Source organism: Lathyrus oleraceus, chromosome 5, assembly GCF_024323335.1.
Source record: "Lathyrus oleraceus cultivar Zhongwan6 chromosome 5, CAAS_Psat_ZW6_1.0, whole genome shotgun sequence".
In the NCBI taxonomy this organism is placed as follows: Eukaryota; Viridiplantae; Streptophyta; class Magnoliopsida; order Fabales; family Fabaceae; genus Lathyrus; species Lathyrus oleraceus.
Genome location: NC_066583.1, coordinates 169,585,227 through 169,606,941, shown reverse-complemented (window position 1 = coordinate 169,606,941; position 21,715 = coordinate 169,585,227). Strand labels below are relative to the sequence as shown.

The 21,715-nt window shown below is 35.2% G+C and overlaps 2 protein-coding genes and 1 long non-coding RNA gene across 3 annotated transcripts; 2 read left to right on the top strand and 1 right to left on the bottom strand.

Moving 5' to 3' along the window:
- Positions 1-541: 541 nt before the first annotated feature.
- Positions 542-4,292, bottom strand: LOC127087511 (uncharacterized). The gene is made up of 3 exons (XR_007789980.1): positions 4,175-4,292; positions 2,775-2,834; positions 542-1,286 (listed from the first exon to the last, which is right to left on the bottom strand). It is a non-coding gene; the product is annotated as an uncharacterized LOC127087511 (long non-coding RNA).
- A 7,433-nt stretch (positions 4,293-11,725) lies between these two features.
- LOC127079488 (uncharacterized mitochondrial protein AtMg00810-like) lies at positions 11,726-12,415 on the top strand. Its single transcript, XM_051019866.1, has one exon. The coding sequence runs from the start codon at positions 11,726-11,728 to the stop codon at positions 12,413-12,415; it is 690 nt and encodes a 229-aa protein (XP_050875823.1).
- A 1,412-nt stretch (positions 12,416-13,827) lies between these two features.
- Positions 13,828-14,718, top strand: LOC127079487 (uncharacterized). Its single transcript, XM_051019865.1, has one exon. It carries the CDS (start codon positions 13,828-13,830, stop codon positions 14,716-14,718), a length of 891 nt encoding a protein of 296 aa, XP_050875822.1.
- The last annotated feature ends 6,997 nt before the right edge of the window (positions 14,719-21,715 follow it).

Genomic DNA, 21,715 nt, shown 5'->3' with positions numbered 1-21,715 from the left:
AATATTTAAATTTAAGCCCAGTTTCTTGAATTTTTATATGGATTTTTTGGCGGTAAAAAACATTTTGAATCAAATTAAAAAAATATCTTGGGTTGGAATTGAAACCAGAATAAGAATGTTATTCAAAAATAAAAATTTGACATCAAATTCTAACCTTATATGTATTGTTTACTCTATCTATACGATATGGTTTGGTCAACAAAATATTCTCTTCCATTTTTATGAAAAAAAGTTAAATGATATAATAGAGATATTTTCTAACAAATAAAATTTATGTAATTGACCATTTCAAGCAATGTCATTTAGGGGAAGTAAAAAATTATTCATAATATTTAGAGGGAATAGGATTGTATCGTGAATCATTAGGTAGTATTTACCTATGTATAACTAAAACATGTTAGACAAGAATAACAAGAATATAAAAATAGTTATTATCAAGATATATATAATTGAAGTTATGTAAAACTAATCTTCAAAAAAAGATAAGGAAACATGCATTTGATTTATAAAGAGGATTAATAAGAACTTTAGCATCATGAATAAAGATTTTTCATCCACATAGTAATAAAAGTAAATACATATATTGAAATCACAAACTTCTATCATATTTGAATGAGTTGAAATCACACTTCCATCACATTTGTAGGTGTAGGTGTGTTCCTATTAAAAAAATGTTTTTGTTTATCTGTCGGGACATATAGATTAATAATATGTGTCAACTATTTTTCATATACAGTTTTTAAAGTGAGACCAATATGAATGGTCATATCTAAAATATGGAGAAAAAGAGTCAACATGATCAAGAGGTCTAATGATGTTTTCTCTAATTTGGATAGAACTTTTAAAATTTTATTGAAATGTTTATGGATAGTCTAACCTGAATGTTGAAGCAACTCTTGGACATTTCTATATTAGGAATGCTAATTTATCATATATAAGAATGTCACGACTCTTTCCTCTACTCCAATGTGTTTGGTAGGTGTCAATCCACAATTATTGGTCAACTCGCATGCCAAATGCCAAAAAGACTTGCTTCTTCATCTGAAGTTGCTCAAAAAAAAACTATTGTCTTTTATAGTTATCAATCCAGTATATTATTTGTATCCTGAGAGAATTGAAGTAATTTTCTTTCCTTTGACAATGGTTGGTTGTTAACACTTGGTTTGTGACCCCAAAAACAATCACAAATGTTGCAATATCGATGTCTAATATTGTACTGGACTTTAATTTCCATTTCAAAAGTAGTATTACTTTCATCTAAATTCTCATATGATTTGTCATTCATCCTGTGACACAAAATATAAAATATTTGGATAGTTAAGCAACATGATAACTTAAAGTAAAAGTATATGAATCCAATAATGATAAATAACATAATACATCAACAAAACCAAAAGAAAATAAAATATGGGATAAAAACATAATAAAAACTCAAAATTTAATAATTTCAGTACGTCAAGAATGACATTTTCATTATGTATCAATGTAATAAATTCAGTATGATGAATATCATATTAATATCAACCTAATAAAAATAAAATAGTTCCAACGACTAATATTATCATCAAAGAAGCATATCAACATATCAACGATCATGCGCCTCACCTTTTTCTAGACTAGTTTATAGTTAATCAATGGTCATATCAGCAATGGTGATATTCACGAAGTGAGCAAATGTTATCGCATTTTCTTTATTGGCAAGGATTCTCACAACCATAAAGTATAAATGTATTCATTTTATCAAGGATATAAATCCATCCAACATTTTCAAACATTTTGTATAAATAGGGGTGTGATTTATCAATTTTTGTTGGCTTTGACTCAATCCATTGATGATAAGATCAAGAGATAATTGAAGTTCCTATGTTGCCCCAATTTTCTCTAATTTTCTTGAAATGTTTTTTTTTCTCAACTTCAAAACTATCTTCATCTCCTTCAACCTCAATAGATGTAGATATTCTCATGGTTGTCTTTAAAGAGAGATTTTGATCATTTACAAGGTAATTAATATGTATATGGCTTACAAATAGAAACTCCGACAATTATTGCACCTTTAAAATATTTATCTAACAATTCAATAAACTTAGGTCCTTCACTTTTTTTTATTACAAAATATTCGAATTTCTTGATAAAGAAATAAACATACACAAAAATTATATAATTAATAAAAAATATTAGTATAGTATACTATGACACACCCATATATTACTCTTTTCAGCCCATCAATCATCGCCAACTAATACAAACTCAACAAGTAAGCAAGAGAAGCTCAAGACATTCTTACAAATTATTAGATAAGCTCGAGAGATAAGCAAGAGAAGCTCAAAATGTTCTTACAAAATATTGCACTACCTTGAGACCTAACTTTATAAAATTATGTAACATACTAGCCTTATCTCTAACATTCTTATAAAAAGATGTAAGTGAGACAAGATCAAGGCATGTTCATAGGTTCCTAAAATTATCGATGAAGATAAAATGAAGTGATGTGTGATTCTCGCTTAAATAGCTACTATTTTCTCGCATAAAGAAAAATAAGACAACAAATTGCATAATCTACAAACCCTTTAGTCGTGATGCCTTAACAAGTTGACAAAGAAAATAAATGCACCAAAGATAGAGATATCCTAGACCAACATAATTGAAAATAAAATACATGTATATATCAAATAAGATAAGATATATATTTTATAACACTAGTAGTTTAATCTTTCGGCATAATTTCTAATTGCAATGAAAAAAGGAAATGATATATGTGGTTTAGATACAAGTACCTTCTATCTTGGTCACCACTCGAAGGATTTTATGAGAAATGAAATTGACTTCTTGTCTTCCTATGATAAAAATAAAAACAATAACAATATACTTAAAAAAGATAATTTACAAGTCAACTAAATAAATTAAGACCATAGTTAGAAGATAAAAATAATTAAAACAAACACACAATACAATATAGAAAATTAAGAAAACATATAATCTTGTAACTTAAAATATACTTTTATAAAATGAACTTTTAGTTATATAACCTTCATAAAAGAAAGTAAAATTACAACAAATATTTTGGTGACATGGAAACTCAATGGGTTCCTAGTTACTCGATGGAGTCACAGGTTCAAAGGACTTGATGTATTGCCTACAACAATCTCACAGTTGAACAATGTTGGCGATAACACTACAACATATGTATTAGAAAGTGTAGTTTATCCAAACAAAAATACATATTGTGTTGCTTTAGTGAAATAGTTTTTTAATGTATAAGCATGCAATCAAATTTCATCATATCTGTGTTATATTATTTCTTATTAAAATAATGTTTCAAATTACAATAATCTTTGTGGTTGTGTTATAGTCCTTCCCGGTTTTTTATGTAATGTTATGGAAAGACATGTAAAACCATGACATAGTCATTATTATGGTGACTTGTCAAAAGTTTCAAAGTACAAGCCCAAATTCAAATTCTTCAAAATGAATGAGAAAAGATAATAGAAAATTAAGGTATATTATAATCAATTGAAATCAAAACATAAACAATATGCATCACTTAGTATTGCACTAAATTGTGATATTTATTCCTTATAATTTTAAATGTTTTCCCAAAACACTAGTACAAATTTCTTGACAAATGAGTTATTTTGACCATGTAGTTATATTAATTAGAGTGTAATATAATCAATGAAAAACAAATGATGATAAGAGGACTTTTAAGCCCACATTTTGATGCATAAGCATCATTTTTATTGATTTAAAACAAGAAAGAAAAAAAGGACAAATAAAAGTTTAAAAAATATTTACAAAACCTAGAATAAAATCATCATTAGTTAAGGCATCAAGTGGTTTCAGTCTCCTCTCAACCACAATTGTGGGAGATCGAGTTGCGGGAGATCAAACAATAATCCTTCCTACCAAATTCAATGTCAATCACCACTAAAACAATGGACACGTGCATCAGAAACTGGAGGGAAAAAATTAAAACAAAACAGAAGAAGAAAAGAAACAACATTAGAAATGAGAGGCTAAAGCTGTAGAAATCCAATCCCTAAATTATATAAAATTTATATCATAGATTCAATTTTCCTTTTAGAAATCGAAACCCTAAAATGAGAAAAAATAAGATACGTAAACGAATAAATAGCAAAAAAAAGTGATAAGAAAAACATGTTCAAGTTATTCTTACCCTACTTCAATGAAGAGATGAACGCCAACGGAGAGATGAATACGACAACACCATCGAGGAGAAGAAGAAACTATTGCTCATGAGTTCCAATTTGAAATATGATACACAATGAAGAGAAACCCTATAGAAAAGATTGTTTTAGTTTTGTAAATTATGTGAGGATAATTTTGTAATTAGGCACTTGATTCACTTAAGTTTTCTTGTTTCTCCGTGTTTTCACAATTTCTCTCTCATGTATCGTATAATGAATTTTGAGAAAGTCACAATATTAGTTTTTCGTGTTTGGCAAAAAAGTGATTTTTTAATAGTGTTTTCCGTGATTTTTTTAATTGTATTTGTCGTTCCATGTATGTTTGCAATTGCTCTCTACTTGTGTTTCATATTTCTTCAATATATCATACATCAACTTCTGTTGGATCTTATCATTCAAAAGTAGTATATTATTGTGTTAGTCTTTAATTTCCATTTTAAAAGTAGTATCACTCTCATATGAACATTTGTATAAAAGGGCATTCATCTTGTTACACAAAATATAAAATATTTTGATATTTAAGCAAAATGCCAACTTTTAAGAGTATAAAAACTCAGCAATGATAAATAAAACAACACATAAAAAAACCAAGAGGAAACATAAAGGCAAATAAAGATATCACAAAACAAAAGAAAAATCAATAACTTCAACAAGACAAACAAAGACATCATAAAAACTACAAAATTTATTACTCAAATGATGTTATCACCCGATTATTAAAGCTTCAAACACAAATGGAGTGTGTTATGGAAAAGATAAGAAAGACTATTTAAACATTAGGATAAGCAGAAAAAGAATAAATTAAAAAGGAAATATGAAAAGAATGATCTCAATGGCTAAAGCATATGTTTGGTTATCTTCTAACAAAGTTTAAATAAGTTAATATGTTGGCAATTTAAAGAGCATGGGTTGATTTTTTTACAATGGCTAAATCATAAGCATGCTCACCTTTATTTTTACTAGAAATGATGTAGTTCAAGACAATATTCTCAAAGAAGAAGTCATTCATTCCTTGGTGATTGATAACATCTACAACCTGATTGCTCTAATACCCTATAGAGATTAAATTCAAAATGTAGTTTTTTTAATGAACAAACATGGTGTATCTAAACTATATGGGTTTGGTCCATTATTCTTTCAAATTCGTTAGGATATAATCAAAGATGGCGTGTTTAATGTTGTGTTTGTTTTTTTACCACTAATTGGATCATGCATAATATGGATGCCAATACTATAGTGCTCATTCTGAAAATCCCTAATGAAGACTCATTAAGTAAGTATAAACCAATTGTCATGGCTAACTTCAAGTTCAAGATTATTTAAAAAGTGCTTGTAGGTAGGCTTGATCAAATATTGTAAAACAACATCTCAAAAGAACAAAGAGGTTTCATGAATATAGAAAAATCAATGATTCCACATGTCTCGCCTTAGAGGCCATAAACATGTTACATCAATAGTCTTTTGTAGGAAATATAGCTATCAAGTCTAAAATTGCCAATGCATTTGATACTATTGATTGGAGTTTCTTGTTAAAAGTGCTAAAGGTTATTGGTTTAACCGTTTATTGCTCAACTGGATTTTAACTATCTTACACTTAACAAAGCACTATATTTATAGTATTGTAAAAAAGAGGCTATTTCTATACTCTAGAGGTATTCAACAAGGAGGTCCTTATCTCCACTGCTCTTTTATTTAACTAAAGAGGTGTTCAATCTAGGGCTCGGTAAACTGGTGGAGTTTAATCAATTGAAGTATATCAAAGGCATTATATCTATTCATGTTCCTTCACGCTTTCTCTATGAAGATTATGTTATGCTATTTGGTAAATGAACCACAACCAACATTTATGTCTTAATTGATTTCTTTTCCATATATGTTCAAACCTCTGGTCAAAAGTCTATAATTTTTGTTGGCTATATGACTCAACTCAGATTGTTTCATATTGAAATTTCTTTATGTTTTGATATAGGAACCTTACCTTTCATTTACGTAGGTGTCCTTAATTTCAAGGGAAAGTCAAAGGCATGTTGCTTTTATCCAATAATATACAAGATCATATCCAAGTTGCCATCTTGGAAAGGTTCTTTATTATCCTTTGTAGACATAATTTGCCTATTTATAAGTGTTTTGTATAGAATGTTGATTTATTATTTTACCATTTGTTCATGGTCAATTAGCTTAATCAAAGACTTGAAAAGATATACAAGAAACTTCATATGGACTGGGGATCTTAATAGTAGGAAAATTTCCATAAATGTCTGAAACACATTTTTCTCTCATATTAGAGATGGTGGCCTTGACATTATATCTCTCTCAAAGATCAATGATGCTTCTAACCTGAAACTTTGTTGGTAAATGATGCATTCTAATAACCATTGGGTTGTATTCATGATGCGTATTATCCACAGGTATACTGAGTACATGAGAGAAATATAAAAGATTATCGATCCCACGAAGATCAATGTTAATTTATCGTTAACTATTGTTATGGTGTTTATCTAAGGTGATATCAAGAATGTTTGGAACGGAAACAGGATGAAAAAAATAACATTTAAATGAATTCAAAGATGTAATACTGGAACGTGGATCACATCCATCAACAATACTTGTATTATATCTAATTAGAACTACCTATGGGGCATGTTTTCTTCTGTGAAAAAGAGTTAATAAAAAAGGAACCATCACTTTCGATTTTTTGGAACTAGACTTTATCTTTAATTTATACCAGCCGCTCACGGTGCACTGGCCGCGTCTTGCGTTAAAGTAGAAAATCCTTTTTTATGTAATCACCTATTTAACTCAATTGAAAAGTAATTTTGATTGAAAACTTTAACTTAAAAGAGTTTCTGGCATATGCTCGGACAACCGGATTCTAAACCTACAAACGCGTCCGAAAATAGTTTCAAAACCTCCTTCTAGTAATAATAAATTTTCCTAATTAATTAACAAAGTGCTTCCGCTGTTTTTATTAATCAAAAATTACTTGGTCACGATACTACTTTCTTAGTAACCGATCAGATGAATCACAAAAAATTGTATTAAAGTCAAAACAGCCCCAAAAGCACTCTTACAAAGACAACATATGGAGTATCATCGAATCGATGATCCTCACATTCCAGCACTAATTGTTAATTCTTGGTTGTTTTGATTGGCAATAATGTTGGTAAAACTAACCTAGATGCAACATGTTGAACAAGATGTCCTAACATATGGTTGTGACATCTTGTCTAAAACAATTTTTTACCTTGGTAACGTTTGTAGGGTTAACTGTCTACGGAATATTCTAGGAATATTATGCTTTCCCTTGTGACGTTCGTGATTGAGGAATCAGAGATGTGAATTATGGTTAATAGATTTTGTTTCCTAAATGTTAAGATATTTTAGGAAACTTTTGATTGATTACCTAATATTGTGCAGCTGGTGCTTGTGGGATACAAGGCCCAAATCCAATGCATTCTATGGTAATAAATAGAATGTCTCAAAACCTAATTATTTACGCATAAGAGAAGACAGTTGACCCTATTAGGGTTTGAGTGTTTGTGTTATTTTGTGAGCATCTCAAATATCATCTTGATATATGAGTAGGGCTGTTGATTGGTTATAAGTATTGTTAAACACTCATAAGCTTTTAAGCATTGAGTGATTATGTATCCTTGAAGTGTATCTTCTGATTTTCTTGTAAGTATTTAAATATCATTGTTGTGATTGATAGGGAGGTGAAAAGGGTCTCACACCTAGGGGTGTCTTAGGTAGAAGTTAGGCATGGGTAGTGATTAGGGTGTATTATGTAAATTGGAGATAGTTTGCATAAGGCATACAAACTAATACTATTTAGTGGATTTCCTCCCTGACTTAGTAGCCCCCAGATGTAGGTGTTGTTGCACATCGAACTGGGTTAACAACTTTGTGCGTTCTGTTATTTTATGTTCCTCTATATGTAAGATGTTATGTTATTGTTTAGATATCAGTGTCTCAACATCTCTTAGGACATCTGATATCTGCATACCATAATTTTAATTGGTATCAAAGCAGGCATCCTGCTCTGTTTCTGGGTGAGATTCAGGGAAGATACTTTCTGGTACAATGGACAAGGAATGGGGCTTTGTGAACAAACCACTCATTCTTTGTGTAACTAACTATGACTACTGGAAAACACGTATGCTGGCTTTCATCAAATCCATGGACAACAAGGCATGGAAATTTATGGTCAAAGGATGGGATAAACCAATGCTTAGGGATAAAGATGGCAAGATCGCTTAAGAGTTAAAGCCTGAGGAAGACTGGGATGATGAAGATGACAAATTAGCTCAGGGAAACTCCAAAGCTTTGAATGCTCTATTCAATGGAGTGAACAAGAACATCTTTAAACTAATAAACAATTGCACCATTGCTAAAGATGCTTGGGAGATCTTGAAGACTGTTCATGAAGGAACCTCAAAGGTTAAAATGTCAAGACTTCAAATTCTGACCACCAAGTTTGAGAACTTAAGAATGAAGGAGGATGAGAGCATCCATGACTTTCACATGAATATCATTGAGATAAGAAGAAAAGAAGAAAAGTCAAAAAAGAAGAAAAGTATAGCCTTTGTTTCTAATATTGAAGATCTCGAAGATGATTGTGACCTAAATATAAATGAAGGGATATCTAATGTCATTGTCTTACTTGGGAGACAATTCAACAAAATGGTGAAGAAGATGGACTAGAAGACAAGATCTAATGTCAAGAACAAGCCATTCGACATCTCCAAAAATTAGGAGTTTGGTAGAAGGCCCAAAACTGAAGAAAAAACTAACTAAGGAAAATGAATACAATGTCATGGATGTGAAGGGTTTGGTCACATAAGGTTTACATTTCTCAAAAAACAGAAGAAGCATTTGTGTGTCTCTTGGTCAGAAGATGATTCTGAAAGTGATCCATAAGTGGAACCTACCAAACAGGTTACCGTCCTTACTGGAATTTGTGACTCGAATGAAGACTCTGACTGTGAAGAACTAGCCTTTGAAGAACTTGTTGAATCCTACAAAGAATTATGCCTGAGAAGTGAAAATGTCTGTAAACTGGGAGAAGATCAAAAGAAAACTATTGCTTAACTACAGGCTGAGAAAGTGGAACATCTTTCTATCATCTCTGATCTGAAGGAGGAAGTTGTAATGCTCAATTCAAGAATTGATAATATGACTAAGTCTGTGAAAATGCTTAACAATAGTTCAGATGTACTAGATGAAATTCTTCAAGCTGGTAAGAATGGTGGAAATGTTCAAGGTTTAGGCTATGACTATCGAGGAGGAATGAATAAAGGAAAATGTCCTACAATGAACTTTGTTCCACCCAAAGGAAAATTGAAACAACATATGTCAAATCAAATGTCCCGACATCAATAAGAGTGTCAAAAGTTTTATTCAGAAAGCAAGACCCAAAGATGGAAGTGTCATCATTGTGGGAAGTTTAGGCATATAAAACCTTACTATATAAATTGCATGGCTATCCTAAACCTGCTTCACAACTCAGAAGAAATCAAACCACGGTGAAGCCAAAGAAAAGATGGATTCCCAAAAATGGTATGTCAGGTCTCATAGCTCACACCTCCCTCAGAGCATCAGCCAGAGAGGACTGGTATTTTGATAGTGGCTGCTCTAGACACATGACTGGTGTCAAGAAATTTTTGGTGAATATTAAGTCTTATTCCACTAGTTATGTCACCTTTGGAGATGGATCAAAAGGAGAAATAAAGGGGATTGGTAAGCTGGATTATCCAGGATTGCCTAGTCTAGATGATGTTCTATTTGTTAAAGGACTAACTGATAATCTTATAAGTATTATCCAACTCAGTAACCAAGGTCTCAAGGTAAACTTTAATAAATCCGAATGTATGGCAACAAATGAGAAGGATAAAGTTATCATGAAGGGAGCCAGATCAAAAGATAACTATTATTTGTGGACTCCTTAAGAAACTGATTATCTCTCCATTTGCCTAATGTCAAAAGAAGAAGAAACTAAGCTATGGAATCAAAAGCTTGGTCACTTACATCTGAAAGGTATGAAGAAGGTGATGTCAAAGGGAGCAATCAGAGGAATTCCCAAACTGAAAATTGATGAAGGAAGAATCTGTGGTGAATGTCAAATTGGGAAACAAACAAAGATGTCCCACAAGAAGCTTCAACATCTGACCACCTCAAAAATTCCGGAGCTACTTCATATGGACTTGATGAGACCTATGCAAGTTGAAAGTCTAGGAGGAAAGAGGTATGCTCGTGTTATTGTTAATGACTTCTCTAGGTTCACATGGGTGAACTTCATTAAAAAAAAGGTCTGAAGTGTTTGAAGTGTTTAAAGAACTCTGTTAAAAGATTCAAAGAGATAAGGATTGTGACATTATCAGGATTAGAAGTGATCATGAGAAGGAATTTGAGAACAACAAGTTTGAGGAATTATGCACCTCTGAAGGAATTAGTCATGAGTTCTTTTCACCCATTACCCCACAAAAAATGGTGTGGTTGAGCGTAAAAATAGAACCATTCAGGAATGTGCCAGGGGCATGCTGCATGCTAAGAAACTCCCATATCATTTTTGGGTTGAAGCCATGAACACTGCTTGCTATATTCTTAATAGATTAACTATCAGATTTGGGACTTTTTCCATATTGTATGAACTATGGAAAGGAAGAAAGCCAATTGTAAAATATTTCCATGTATTTGGAAATAAATGTTATATTTTGGCAGATCGTGGGCAGAGGAGAAAGATGGATCCTAAAAGTGATGAGGGAATCTTTCTAGGGTACTCTACAAACAACAGAGCTTACAAAGTCTTCAACTTCGGAACTAAGGTAATGATGGAATCCATAAACATTGTAGTGGAGGACTTAACTAACGAAGTTGATGTCACAGATAATGTTGAAACATCAATGAATAATGTCCTAGAAGATGTTGCAGATACAAATAATATTGAACCTACAGAGAATGATTCAACTAACAAAGGGCCCTCCATCAGAATTCAGAAAGATCACCCCAATGAGCTTATTATAGGAAATCTAAATGAAGTAATTATCACCAGATCAATGGAAGTTACGTCAAATGACTGTGTTGTCTCTAAATTTGAACCCAAGAATATCAAGGAAGCTTTGACTAATGAGTTCTGGGTTAATGTTATGCAAGATGAACTTGGTCAATTCAAAAGAAATGAAGTGTAGGATTTGGTTCCTAGATCTGTAGGAACAAATGTCATTGGCACTAGATGGATATACAAGAACAAGTTTGATGAATAAGGGGTTGTCACTAGAAACAAAGCCAGACTTGTTGCTCAAGGATAAACCCAAATGGAAGGAGCACACTTTAATGAAACCTTTGCTCTAGTTGCTCGCTTGGAGTCTATCAGATTGTTACTTGGAATGGCATGTCTTTTAAATTTCAAATTGCTCCAAATGGATGTTAAAAGTGCTTTCCTAAGTGGATATTTAAATGAAGATGTGTATGTTGAATAGCCAAAAGGATTAGTTGATCCTACAAGAGCTTGGTATGAAAGGATGACTGGGTTTCTCATCAATCATGGATATAGAAAGGGTGGAATTGATAAAACCCTATTTCTCAAAGAAAATGATGGAAAACTTATGATAGCTCAGATCTATGTGGATGACATTGTGTTTGGAGGGATATCAGATGAGATGGTCCAACATTTTGTCAAACAAATGCAATCTGAGTTTGAAATGAGTTTGGTAGGAGAACTAACATACTTCTTTGGCCTCCAAGTCAAACAGATGGAAGACTCCATCTTTCTATGTCAAATCAAATATTCTAGGAGTATTATGAAGAAATTTGGATTGGAGAATGTTAGTCACAAAATAACTCTTGTACCTACCCACTTGAAGTTATCTAAAGATGAAAAAGACTTAAGTGTTGACCAAAGCTTATATAGAAGTATGATTGGCAACCTTTTATACATGACAACAAGCATACCAGATATAAATTTTGTTGTTGGTGTGTGTGCTAGATATCAAGTTGAACCCAAAGTAAGTCACATCAATCAAGTAAATAGGATTCTAAAGTATGTGAATGGCACAAGTGAGTATGGAATGTTGTGTTCTCATGATTCAAACTCTATGTTAGTTGGATATTGTGATGCTGGTTGGGATGGTAGTGTTGATGATAGGAAAAGTACCTTTAGTGGATGTTTCTTCTTGGGAAACAATTTGATCTCATGGTTCAAAAAGAAATAAAATTGTGTATCATTATCCACTGCTGAAGCTGAGTACATAGCAGCAGGCAATAACTTCTCTCAACTAATATGGATGAAACAAATTTTGACAAAATATAATGTCACACAAGATGTCATGACATTATTCTGTGATAACTTGAGTGTTATTACTATCTCTAAAAATCCTATTCAACATAATAGAACTAAACACATTGACATCAGGCATCATTTTATCAGATAACTTGTTGAAGACAAAGTCATAACACTTGAGCATGTTAGCATGAAGAATCAGCTTGCAGATATTTTTACCAAAGCCTTGGATACAAGCCAATTTGAAAAATCAAGAGGGAAACTTGTGATTTGTGTTAATGATCATTTATAGCAACTACAACTAATTAAGTGTGTCAAGCAAGAGCACATTTCTCATCATTACACTAGACACGCTTACCTAAACCCCTTACCTCATTATGTACCCATTTGGATAAAACCTTACTACCTTTTCCAGTCAAACGCCTCATTCCCCTACAATCATTTGGGATCTCTCTCTCTCAAAAACCTTTCCCCATTCCATCTGCCTCAAGCGTCTACCAACGTGTCTCAACATTCTTCACCCATTCACATGCATGTCCTAGTTGAAACTAGTGGATCCTCCTCACCATCATCTAGGGAAAACACAACTTTTCAAATGATCAACCTGGAAGATCTGATTCTGGACGTTGCCCCTCTGTCCATGGTTCATCCCCCTCCTTAGAAGAAAGTTACACCGTTTGTGTCAAAAGTTGTCAAGACTTCTGGTAAGTCTTCTGAACCCATAATCCCCAGTAAAGATAAGAATATTGCTGAAGAATAATCTAGGCTTAAAAGGTCTAAACTTAGAAACCCTAGCATGCATGCTGACTACCCTGTAAATACCACGGCAGCAGAAAGAAGTGCAACTAATAAGGAACTTAGGAAGTTTGTTGCATCTGTTTTGAAGGAAGTAAACTCTAATGTTTTGCCAGATGTTCAAACATCTTTGGCAAAATATCCAAGCCCTGACAATAACTCAAGGGAAAAAGCTGAATAAAATGCTCCTGGTCATGTTGCTCGTGAGAGAAGAAGTAAGAAGAAAGTTGAGCCTATTGTCAATGTTGAAGAACTCACCTCTGATGAAAAACCCCTTACAAACATTGTTACTCCAAGCATTGCCAAGAGATTGCAAAGATGTAAAGGAAATACTATTTCTTTTGAAGATTCTCCCTCCAGGGAAGTGAAGAGAAAAACTGATGGTTGAAAGGAACTCCTTCTAGAAGCTCCACAGGAAAATCTCATGTTGGACCCATTAGGTCTTAGAGTAAAGTTTTTACCCCTACTAGAAAGAGGAAAGTTATCTCCTCTAGTGAATCCGAGTTTGATGTTGCACAGGATGTCTAGGACAATGCTTCTTTACATTATATGAAGAATGCAGAAAGGTGGAAGTATGTCATTCAGATAATGGTAGCCCTAGAAAGGGAATTGGGAAAAGATACCCTTAAGTGTAAGGAGGTCATGGAACTGATAGAAGTTGTAGGGATGATGAAGATTGTCACACACTTTGGACCTTGCTATGAAAACTTAGTAAAGGAGTTTGTGGTGACTATCCCTGGTGGATGTGATGATAAGAAGAATGTTGGCTATGGTAAAGTATATGTGAGAGGAAATGTTCTAACATTCTCCCCAGTTATGATCAACAAGTTCCTAGGAATACCAAATGAACCTCGGGCTAAACTGGAAGTCACTGATGATCAGGTGTGCAAAGAGATCACGACCAAGCAGGTTAGACATTGGCCAAACAAAAGGAAGTTGTCTGTTGGTAATTTGAGTGTAAAATATGCCATCCTGCATAGGATTGGTACTTCCAATTGGGTGCCCACTAATCATACCTCAACAATCTCTATTGGTCTAGGAAAATTCATTTATGTTGTTGGTAAAAAAAGAGCATTCGACTTTGGAAAATACATCTTTGAACAAGTGTTGAAACAAGCCTTCTCTACTGCTGTAAAAATGCCCATTTGCTTTCCATCCCTCGTCTATGGAATCATCCTAAATCAACACCCTAGTATTTTGTTGCCCATGGACAGTGTAAAGAAAATGGAGTCTCCCTTATCACTCCACTACAAACTCTTTGCAGGAACTCATGTCCCAGACATTTCTATGACATCCTCTCAGGCTTCTGGCCCTGCCATATCCAAGAAGAGTGACATTGCTCAACTAAGGGAAACATGTAAAGAGATGAAGGACTCCATCAGATTTAGCACAACAACAAAGATTAAACTGGAGACGTCGATGAAGGTTATGATAGAATAGGAGAAGAAGGAAACTGTATAGGGTGGTGATGCTAATGAAGCAACTGATGATGAAAAGTATGCTGGTGAAGAGGGTGCTAATACAGAGAAAGAAGATGAAGCAGAAGAGCATGCAACAACTGACTTAAATAGTCAGGAAGATATCTTATTGCAGTCTTATTGTGTTTTGTTTGTTTGTTGGGGGTTTTTGGTCTGTGACCAGGATATTTTGCCCCTTGTGAGGGTTCTTGCACTGTATGAATATGGTTTTGTTTTAGTTTATGGTTAGATGCTGATCGGGAAAATAAAAAGTGTATTATTTTGCCGATGTAGTAATAATAGGGAAATTCCCAAATATTGATCTCGAGGACTGTGTAGTCATATTAGTTTAAATCGTGTTTCGGTTGAACAAAAACAAGAGTTTTTGGTTTGGAATAAATCTGCACCATAATGAATTTAAGCAGAATGTAAAATATGGCTTTTACACAAATATGAGAATTATGCCAGGGTACAATGTGTGATTTTTCCCTGCAATGACCTTGAATTTAAATCTCCTCAACTTGCTCAAAGATTCAATTACCAAATCTTAATATTGTTTCCTCCTAAAACCTTATAGGGAAACCTTTGGTTATTCATCCTAATATCTAAGTCCTTAGGGAAATATGATGAAACCAAGCTTTTGAATTCACAAGATATATCTAGTAACTATAGGGTATCCCTAGCCCTAGGTGATATCTACTAAAGTTTAATCGTGCAAAAACCTTAACAATTGTGATCCCACAAATTGTTAACCGTATAACGATCCTTATTTGTCTGATAACGAAAGCATTAAAAACATTGCATAGTTAAATTGAATAACAAACATAAAATTGAGGGAATTAGGAATTCAAAGTCATTATATGATCAAATTAGGGACACCCCCTGGCATTGGGGGGTTTAGTCGCTCATAGTATTAAAAGAAAATACAATATTCAAATTAGACATTACAAGATATATGGATTCCGTTGATCTTCAATCGCGGTCGTCCAATTCCTTTGTCGTGCAAAACGTCCCCTCTCTTTTCCTCCAAAAGTCCTCTAAATAGTCACTGATCAATTAACAAATGTAGCAAATACCTAAAACACCCTTCGGAGTCAGAAACTCTAAAAATCAAATAAAATCAGAAGATGAAGCGTCCAAGCCAACACGGTCCGTGTCAGGCAACACGACCGACCATGTTGGCTTACTGTTTCTCCGCTTCACCAATGCAAGTGCCAGACTTGCTGACACAGGTCGTGTCAGCTGACATGGGCACCCGTGTCAGCCTACTATTTTCCTTCCAAACTTCTGCTTTTGTCCTTCTCCTGACACGGGCCGTTTCAGGCGACACGGGTGGCTGTGTCAGGGTCACTATATCTTCCAAAAATCTTTCTCCGCGAGTCCGGAACGCCCGATTTCCTTGACGAGTCTTTGAGAATTCTTGCTTGAACCTGAAAACCAACAAAACTGCCAAAAGAAAGCATAAAATGTAGTAGATTTCCATAAACTAAAGATAATAACCAAATGGGAATGGAAATGCGAACATACAACTTACTCGACAAAATAATAAAAAGGTAAAACAAAGTGTTACTGATTTCGCGAATTCATGCCGAATAAGTGTCAGAAAACTAGTAGAATTGGTGATTGATCACAACCTCAAACTTATCTCATTGCTTATCCTCAAGTAATGCTCGGGACAGCAGGAAGGTCACCCCTAAATTCTTCCAATTCATCTTACCGTAATACTGTCGTGATCTTTCGTGACTCCCTTTCCACTTTTCGTTCACTATTTTCTTCTTCCCCAACTTTTGACGTTCCGCCACACTTTCACATCGAAGCACCTCTTCACCTGTAGCTTTTTACACTCTCAACAAATCTCTCTAGGTTAAAGTGTTTACACTCAATAGTCAGAGCATGCAAATTCAACTCATAAGTTTGAATAACATCTATTTTCATTTCAAATACACATTACACACACTATTCGAGGGCTTTTAAGGTCGTAACGAGGCTTAGGCACAAGGTGGAAAAAATAAACAAAAGGGAGAAACTAGTAGCTTAGGCTCAGAGTCCGTGTTGTCATCCCCATCACTGTGTTATATTGTTCACATTAGAGATTTTTGGACACCGTTCTATTAGGGTTCTTTAGTTTTTTTACTCACATGTTTCTTTGAGCATGCTTTTTGTCAAACTAAATCCTCCTCTAGATAAGTGATTTATTCTACTTGTCATTTTTTTTTCTCTTTCTCTTTTTTTCTTGAAGCTTTTCACAATTTTTTCTTTTCATATATTTGCACTTATCTAGTTCTTACCGGTGTCCCAACCCCAAACTTAGAATTTTCATAGATCAATAATCTACAACACTTATCTTAGCAAGGTATATGAGTGTTTGGGCTTACGGTTACTTACGGCGGTTCATAACAAAAAAAGAGGGAAATATGGCTTAAGATGGGTGAACGAGGGGTAATATTGAATGGTTGACTGGAAAGACTCAGGGTTAAAAACAAATAAGTGCCTCAGTGTGTATATGCGTGTATTGAAATTCCAACATCTACTTACGCAAACTCAGAGTGACCGAGACAGACCTGAAAAACTCTCATGATGATAAGTGTTTGGCTTTTTATGATCCTCACCATGTTTGGTATAGCTTACAGGTTCCAAGATACCTCTAGTGTGATGTAGCTTCGTCTTCATCTCGGGTGCAAAGTATTCCTGTGTCAGTCCAGTGACGGAAAGTCGCGTCCGATCATTCACTTCAGCAGTACCAACTTTCGGGGGTTTCCTAGAGAGCAAGTATGGGGTGTGTCTTTCATCCACTAGCTACAAGCCTCATCATTCACCCGACACAAATACCCTCGATCTGTAACATGCAAAATACCAAACACACTAATTAAATAAACAATAAACAAACTGAACATGAAATAATCAGAAAAATATTGCTGAAAGTAATACCCCCCCCCCCACACACACACACACACTTGAACCAAACATTGACCGCAATGTTTAATCCAAGATAGAAGGGGAACTCATAAAGCCTCACTACGGCGGAAGGAAATTGCAACATTAACTGTTGCATCAGCGCATGCATGTCATGCATCACCGTTCCTTGACGAGCTCGCTCCACCCCTTGACGTGCATGCTCCGCTTGGAGATCACTGACTCAGTCTGTATCCATGACCATTGGTCCGGGGTCATGGATGATGAGCCTACACCTATATATGTGGTTTCCTCTCATGGAGGGACAAACTGCTCGTGCTCCTGCGCATCCTTCTCATGCTGGTCACCTGCAACACAAGGTTCAGCATTCTGCTCGTCCATATCATCATGGACGACACTCTCATATAACCATTTAGCTATTTCGGAAATGCCTATCCTTGCAGGGTCAGGAAGTGCCATGATAAATTGGTTACTTAGAACTCATCAAAGCATAATAATCTGAGATTTGAGAGATCATACATTGTTGAACTAGAGCATTCATGTCCATATTATTCTTACCTGACACCGGTGTCTCATTCAGGTCAATAGGGTCGTATCCAAAATGGTGGGCTATCTGTGTGATTATACCCCCAATGGAGATTTCGCCCTGAGCAGCTCGACCAACTCTAGCGAGGTAATCAGCTGTAAATGCAGCAGCACTCACAGCAACCATGTTCGTCATGGCAAAAAGAAAGAACAGCTCCCTATGGGTAGCCACCCCAGTACTATCACTCCTACCAAAGAGTGTAAAAGCTAGTACCTTCTAAGCGTAGCGGAAACATGGGTTCTGAATCCCAGATGCCTTAGCATCCTTAGCCACATAATCGGTCCGACCTATGATGGCTAACCAGAAAGTTTTAGCGTCAAAACCATCCGGAATAGCTTCGGGACCATAGAGGGGTAACCGGAGAATATCGCCTAACTACTCAACCGTCAACTCATGATCAACGTTATATAACTTGAAATGCATAGTGCCACCATAGTACATTGTGGTCCCTGTCCACTCTTTCTTCAGTTTAAACTCAATAGTGCTAAAAAATTCCAATGTTATGCGCTCAAAAGTAGGTGCCTCACAATGCACAAATTCTAACATACCTAACACATGAAACATTCTATCCAATTCTTAAGATATACGCAATTGAGATAGAGTGTCATAGCACAAATACCTCATTGGCGTGATCTTACGCTTAACGTGAGACGAATACCGCGTCTCATGCTCGGGGTTGTCGAAGATGATGTTATGAGCATTTGGATGGCGAATGGTTCTTTTTAGAGGCCTCGACGACTCAGCCTCTGCTTGCTTTCCCTTAGCAATACGTCTTGGAGGCATATTTAGTCCCTGCAAAAAAAAACTGAGCATAAATAAAGTATGAAGTTAGGAGAAAATATTACCGTTAAGTTGTAGAGGGCGGAAAATGGGGCAGCTTTTGTGAAGAGAGTAAGCGATTTGGGTGGTTTATGGTGATAAAGGTGTGAGCTTTGATGGTGGAAGCTATTGAGTTTTTTTTTTTAGAGCAAAAGGAGGAAGAAGGAGAGTTAGGTGGGAAAGAGAGAGAAAAGTGGTGAAAAATCTGATTATTAGGAGTATTGATGAGTTAAGATGATGATAATTTGTGAAAAAATCGGGTGGGGTCCATACAAGGGGAAGACAAATCACCCTTTAAGCTGACCACGCGCTTCTTGACACGGGTCGTGTCCCGTGACACAGGCGGCTGTATCAGGCTTCTGGCTGTCCAATCCCATGCTTCAGTATGGCTGACACGGGCGGCCGTGTCAACCTACTGGAAACTCAATTTTTTGCTCCATTTGGTCATACTCTGACACAGGCACCCGTGTCAAGACCCTGTTTTTTATTCTTCATATTTTTGTCGTTTTTCGACCTGTCTCTCCTTTTTTTCCTGGCATATTGACTTCTGCTGATTGAGTTCAAATCTCTCATTCCTACCTACGGGATCATTGCATGAACCTACAGAAAAAACTAAAACACACCAAAAAAACGGAAATGGTTAGAAATAAAAAACGTGGGTTGCCTCCCACGTAGCGCTTCGTTTAACGTCGCATGGATCGACAATCATCCATCTCATCCTCTAAGACGAACATTGTATATCAACCCACTCTCCTTCCCTTTATAGTAATGCTTCAATCTTTGTCTGTTCACTTTAAATGTGTCCCCGTTAGTCTGATTTTTTAGTTCTATCGCTCCATGGGGAAACACTCGGTGAACCAAAAACGGATCGGACCATCTGGACTTCAACTTTCCCAAAAAAAAATTTAACTTGGAATTAAACAAGAGCACCAATTGTCCCTCCCACAAATCCCTTTCTCAGGATCTTCTGATCGTGCCATTTTTTGTTTGCTTTTTATAAAGTTTGGCATTCTCATAAGCTTGATTCCTATATTCTTCTAGCTCATGGAGTTGAAGAATTTGGGATTCACCAGCTTTGGCAAGATCATAATTCAAGAATTTTGAAGCCCAAAATACTTTGTGCTCTAACTCGAGTGGCAAGTGACAAGCTTTACCATACACTAACTGATAGGGGGGACATATCTATAGGAGTTTTGAATGATGTTCTGTATTCCCATAGTGCATCTTCTAGCTTCATTGCCCAGTCTTTTCAAGATACCCAGACAGTCTTTTCAAGGATTTTCTTTATCTGCCTGTTAGACACTTCAACCTGGCCACTCGTTTGAGGATGATACAGGGTGGAGATCTTGTGCTTAACATTGTACTTCTTTAGCATATTTTCCATCAATTTGTTTAAGAAATGGGTACCTTCATCACTGATAAGTTCTCTCGGCACTCTAAATCTCGAGAAAATATTATTCTTCATAAAAGTCACTACAACTCTGGAATCATTAGTGCACAATGCCACCGCTTTCACCCACTTTGACATATAGTCCACTGCTACCAAAATTTAAATCTTTCCAAATGAGGGTGGAAACGGTCCCATGAAGTCTATTCCCCACACATCAAATAATTCGACTTCGAGCATGGCATTCTGCAGCATCTGATCCCTCTTAGAAATATTACATGTTCTTAGACATTTGTCGCACTCCTTGACAATGTCTTGGGCATCTTTGAATAATGTATTCTAGTATAAAGCCGACTGGAGGACTTTAGTTGTTGTTCTGTCACCATTAAAGTGTCCTTCATAGTCTGAGTCATGACAATCTTTAAACACATCCCTTTGTTCCTCCTTTGGGACACATCTTCTGACTAATCCATCTACTCCTCTCTTGTACAGGAATAGGTCATCCCACAAGTAGAACCTACAATCATGTAAAAACTTTTTCTTCTTGTTAGAATCAAAATCATTAGGGATTGCACCACCTACCAAATAATTTGTGTAGTCTGCGAACCAAGGGATACCAATGAAAGCTAGGATGTGTTCATCATCAAACTCATCCTTTATCGGTCTCTTGTCTTTCATTTCTTCAATTGACAACATTCGAGACAAATGATAGGTAACGGTGTTTTCACATCCCCTTTTGTACCTACATCAAACTCTTAGAGGAGCAAGATCCATCTCAGAAGCCTCGGCTCAGAATCCTGTTTAGCAAATAAATTTTTCAAAGTAGCATGGTCAATATAAACAACAACCTTAGATCCTAATAGGTATTGCCGGAATTTACCAAATGCATAAAGAACTACTAACAACTCCTTCTCCGTAGTTGCATAGTTCATTTGTGCAGGGTTCAACACATGACTAGCATAGTAAATAACATGTAACAACTTATCTCTCTGCTGTCCTAGAATTTCCCCTATAGCAATATCACTAGCATCACACATGATCTCAAATGGGAGAAACCAATCTGGGGCAATTACAATTGGTGCCTACACTAATTTGTTTTTCAATGTCTCAAAAGTTACAACACATTCTTCATCAAACACAAAAGCCTTATCCTTAACCAATAGAGTGGTTAGCGGTTTGGCTATCTTAGAGAAATCTCTTATGAACCTGCGATAAAAACCTGCATGTCCTAAGAAACTCCTGATACCTTTTCCATTTACCGGAGGCGAAAGTTTA

Excerpts from the sequence above, each read along its gene's own strand:
- LOC127079488 (XM_051019866.1), top strand. The coding sequence starts at position 11,726 with ATGACTGGGTTTCTCATCAATCATGGATATAGAAAGGGTGGAATTGAT.
- LOC127079487 (XM_051019865.1), top strand. The coding sequence starts at position 13,828 with ATGAAGAATGCAGAAAGGTGGAAGTATGTCATTCAGATAATGGTAGCC.